General features: G+C 36.9%; 1 protein-coding gene across 1 annotated transcript in view; it reads left to right on the top strand.

The window, feature by feature from the left end:
* Positions 1-48: 48 nt before the first annotated feature.
* The window catches only part of LOC104540471 (dual specificity protein phosphatase CDC14A-like), a gene marked incomplete at both ends in the record, with an annotated part of 33285 nt that continues 28558 nt past the window's right edge, over positions 49-4775 (top strand). The window contains one exon of the mRNA XM_010184294.1: positions 49-204. Within this exon, the coding sequence (XP_010182596.1) occupies positions 49-204 (156 nt within the window). The remainder of the gene's footprint in view (positions 205-4775) is intronic.

Genomic DNA, 4775 nt, shown 5'->3' with positions numbered 1-4775 from the left:
GGGGGGTTTGGAGGGCGCAGGGCGCGGTGCCCACCTGCGGGGTGACAGACGTGCCGGGAGAAGTGGCGCTCTGCCTTGTCGGTCCAACGCGGTTGCCCTCATCTGTCTTTCAGATCGGCTGTACTTTGCTACTTTACGAAATAAACCGAAAAGTACTGTAAATACCCACTACTTTTGTACTGATGAGGAGCTGGTCTACGAAAAGTAAGTGGTGTGATCTGTTACGTTTTGCACATTGAAAGTGATCACCTGAGAGTCTTCCCAACACACTTGAATACTACATAGGATATTTTTGCTCCGTTTGGCTGCTTGTACAAAGCACGTGTATAGAGTTAGTCTGAGTAGCGGAAACTAGTTTAACAAGATGGCAGTTTTAAAAAAACACAAAACCAGTTACAAGACCAGTTAAATAGTTAAATTGTGGTTGATCTAGGGGAAGGATATCTGAGCTTTGTAATATTTCTTTATGAGGTGCAGGAGATCTCTTTAAGACTAATTACACCTTATTAAATCATGTCTTAAATAGAAGGCTGTTGTTTGGTATGAATAGATGAAACAGTAGTTTGTTTTATATGTGTTTTCCTGTATAGAGAATATAAAGTGATCAACTTTTATATAGAATCGTAAGAATGCAAAGCTTAAATATATTTTTGAAGAACCTCTGCAACTTTTTTTATAAGGCTGCAGAAGATTTTGAGATAGCACTTCCTGTTGGCTGTTTTGCTTTAGAAAAGCAGAAAAGTGTTTTTTGTGAAGTCAAAGCTTCATGTGTTTGGAAGACACTGACTCAGAAGCACATGGAAGGTCAACAGTCAAATTTATTATCGTTCTAAACACTATTAGAGGGCATAAAATACCCTAAAGAAATGAAGTAACAGCTCTGTGCAGTTTTTTAAAAAGTTGTTGCTCTACACTGTGTTCCCAGATCAGCCATTTCATGTGTGGTGTTTTATGTGTGGGTTTGACAGTGGGCTTGCTGCAGCACAGTTGAAGCAAAAAACATGGTCTTATTTTGGATGTAACTTTTTCCATATGAATTGAAGAACTTTTGAGCATCAACCATTCTTCCTTTTCTTCTCCAGTGACTTCATTACTGCTTCTCTGAAGGTGTAAACCAATCTTCCTTGGTTTCTGCCTTAGTTTCTATGTGCAACTTAAGAGTTTTTAGAGTTTCTTTTCCACACATTTTTTTGAGCCTTCATTCTCTTCAGCTGTGTGTCTTCTACTGGAGTTCCCAGTTACTTGTTTTCAAAGTTACTTGTAATTAACTGCTTGGGCTGGGAGTAGGTTCTGTAATTGTCATTGCCTAATTTAGGTTGGAAGGGATGTCAGGAGTACCCTAAGGCAAGATTGACCTAATACTAAAAGCAGAATTCAGCTAGAGAAGGTCTTGGAACAATTCTTGTTATATTAATATGTTCTACTTTAATGAAAGAGAAAATCTTGTATCTTTTCTGAGATTTTGTTATACTTGATCTGAGGTATTTTGTTTTTAATACGCTTCTAGTAAGGGTGAAGGAATCTTACGTAGGATTTGATCTTGGAGGGGGGGGTAAGGCTGGGAAGGGAACCAGTTCTGTACTGTGTTAGTTACAGATGATTGTACTAAGGACTGTAACTGGGATTTTCTGTGGAAGGACAGTATAACTTTTTTAAAAGTACTGAGAAATCTGATGGGGAAAAAGAAAGTAAGATTCTTAAACATGTATAAAGGAAATTCAGTAAGCATATTCCTTAACCCAGTTACTTGTTAACAACATACCAGGGTCTAACTTGATACCAGGTATAATTACAGGGTAGTGGAAGGAAGAAAAGTTTCCTTTATCTTCTAGGGCACATGTAAAGATTTTGGACATGTAACATGGTATATTTTCTAAGTTGATAGTTCCTAATCTATTTGGCCTTTTTTAAAGGTGGTATCCTATATTTGGTACCCTACCTTTTGTGCTTTCAAATGAAACTGCTAAAACATATGAAGTAGAAATTAAGTGACAGTTACTGGGTGTGGTATGAATGGATTTTGTGTAACAATCGAACTCTTTTACATAGCAGTGCTAAACTTTCCCCTCATGTTTGTATTGCAGCTCTTATCACTGTCAGTGCATGTGGTATTTGGTAATAAAACCATGCCTATTTTTTTTTCCTCTCTTTTCCCTCTCATCTCCAAGGAGTTTGTATTGTCTCAAGGAAGTACAAGTAGGTGTCAGTAGGGTTACCATTCTATATTTTTTTCAATATCTTTTTGAAATTGGAAAGAGACAAAATGAGGAATAGAGCACAAGTCTCTTGGTTCTTCTGGGGAATGCTGATTTTTACTATAGCTTCCCTTTTCCTTATGCTCACCAGTCTGTTTTGTTTCACAGGCTGCACAACGAAGTGAGGGGACCTGACGTCAGGGGGTGTTTAAGTAGTAGCGGAGTGTAACTTTAATACACCACTTTGGATCTTCTGCTCCTTTTATGAAAAATGCAGCTTGCTTTCTGAGAAGGTGATTAGAAATACTAGTTACACGATACCACAATAAACATTTGGAAGTGAGTTTTAAAGTGCTATGGCTCAGAACAGTGGTCTCCAGAGTCTTCATTCAGAATGGCCTGCCTGCGCTGTTCTTGACGATCAGAGTTTCATGGCCATTTCTGCTTTTTAATCGAGTTGTTTAGATTGTTACAGGCAGGATAGGAGATGTCCACTCAAGCACAAAATCCTCAGCATCTGTGAGGAATGTGAGTAATCTTGTCAATACAGCTGTTTATTGACTTGATTTAGATGCATCGTTCTAGTGATAAGACAAGGATATTTCATTGTGCGTGGAAATAAACTGTTATTCTGTTAACTTTAGTGATAACTCTTAAGTATGAAGTGTTAAGAAGTTTATTTAGCTGACTTTACTGAGGTCTCAGCTTTCACTAAAGCAATATATGATGTGAAAACCTTATGAATATGTAGATTTGGGGCCGTCTGATTACGGAGAGCTTGTTATTGGATCACGTAGTAACTCATCTTACTGTCTCGCTTCCCTTTTCCGTTCTTGGAAGAGACATAAAGAAGTGATAGTGTACATTTACCAGTATACTCAATTTGTTAAACAAAACAGCTGTAGCACTAAATCTAACGGGTTTGGAAGATTTGGACTGATAAATGCTGACTTGTTCTTGCAGTTTGTCATGTGATTTATCACTAAATTGTACACAACGTGTGGTTATGTCAGCTTGAGTGCTTTAGCCTTCAGCTTCCACTTGAAGTTGTCAACTGTTCTAATGAATTCATGACGCTGTCTTATTTAAACATTCACGCTTTTAAAAATAATAAAGATAAGCTTAAATGCTTTTAAGAACATCTCAAATGCTAGCTGACTAGGAACTCGCTACTAAAACTGTCACTATTTTAGTCGAATGTGCTAATTTAACCTTGAACCTATTATGCTAGGGAAGTGGTATGTAAATTCCTCAGCTGGGGGAGCAAGAAACATGAATGAATTTCTCCAATCCTGAATTTTCTCTTTTTGATTCTTCTGTTTCTGTAAGATTTTGACAGTCTCTTTCTGAAACTCTGAGGTCCCTCTTGAGAAGTAATGGCTTATGAGGGTTATGTAGTGCAGGTAACTTACTTCAGGAAAATGAAGTTAATGAGAAGTAACCCAGCTTGATGAAGACTGTCATTTGGCAAATAGACAAGCCTTGCGTTGGCAAGACCTCAATTAATGAGTTAGGCACTAGTAAGAAGCTTTTTATTCTCTAAGAATAGCGTCTTTCATGTTTCACCTTTCAGTAAACAGATCTGGGTTGAGAATACTACACATGACTGGTTAACTTGGCTTTCACATATTTCTTTCAGAGCAACTCTTTAACGACCTTTTATTTTGAGTAGTTTTCTCAAACAAAAGAAAAAATAGCTAATGAGAAACAGGAATCTCTTAGTGATCAATTATAATGACAGCTTTCACAAATTATGATGTTTTTATTCAGTCACTTGTTCCAACTTTGGATTTCTTGTATACGCAGCTTTTGCAGATCTGGTCTCTGACATCTTGTGAGTAGTTGTGAAATGAACTAATACAATATTTTCTGTACATCCCATGTTTTATACTAAAACTTACTTTCAAACCATGATATGTTACTTGCCCATTTCACAGCAGCCTTAGTGTTAGCTATTTCTTTCAGCAGTAGAATAATACTCTCAAATGCTTAGCTACAGCAATATTAAATGAATACTGTTTGACTTGTAGGGCTCATTTCCTTTACTGCATGTGTGCAAAGAAGCAGCTTCTCTTTGCGGTGAGGCGAGTAAGGGTTAACTTGTCTGGTTTAGTTTGACTAAATACTTTTTTTTCCTGAAGCTACCCAGTAACAGTACTTGCATAGGAAACATGAACTTCTCTGTCATTCTGTGGCTTATTATTTGAAAGGAAAAAGAAAACTTAAACTTAGCCTTCTTACAACAAACAGAACTGTCACTTCACACAAAGAACAGGGAGTTCCTTGTTCACATCAGTAGTTTTTGAAGACTTGAACTTGACTGTGAGATGACCAAGATAACTTAGTAAGTCTAAAGTCTACAAAAAACCCTAACAAAACCAAACAAACTAGGAAATTTCCAAATTCTAACTTCTCTCAATGTGAATGTAAAGAAAGAGCAGAAAAATTTCATATAACAATAGCAGCTTTTGTATGTCTAATACTTACACGTGAGTATTAAGAATAGGACTCTAGCTTTATTTTCTCTTCCATCTTAAGAGATTCTAATTTCACTGCAAACAAGAAAAGCAGAATATCTAA

The sequence above is a fragment of the Mesitornis unicolor genome, unplaced genomic scaffold (assembly GCF_000695765.1).
Source record: "Mesitornis unicolor isolate BGI_N332 unplaced genomic scaffold, ASM69576v1 scaffold25965, whole genome shotgun sequence".
Lineage (NCBI taxonomy): Eukaryota > Metazoa > Chordata > Aves > Mesitornithiformes > Mesitornithidae > Mesitornis > Mesitornis unicolor.
The sequence above is the reverse complement of the archived record's forward strand: the minus strand, read 5'-3'. Positions and strand labels throughout refer to the sequence as shown.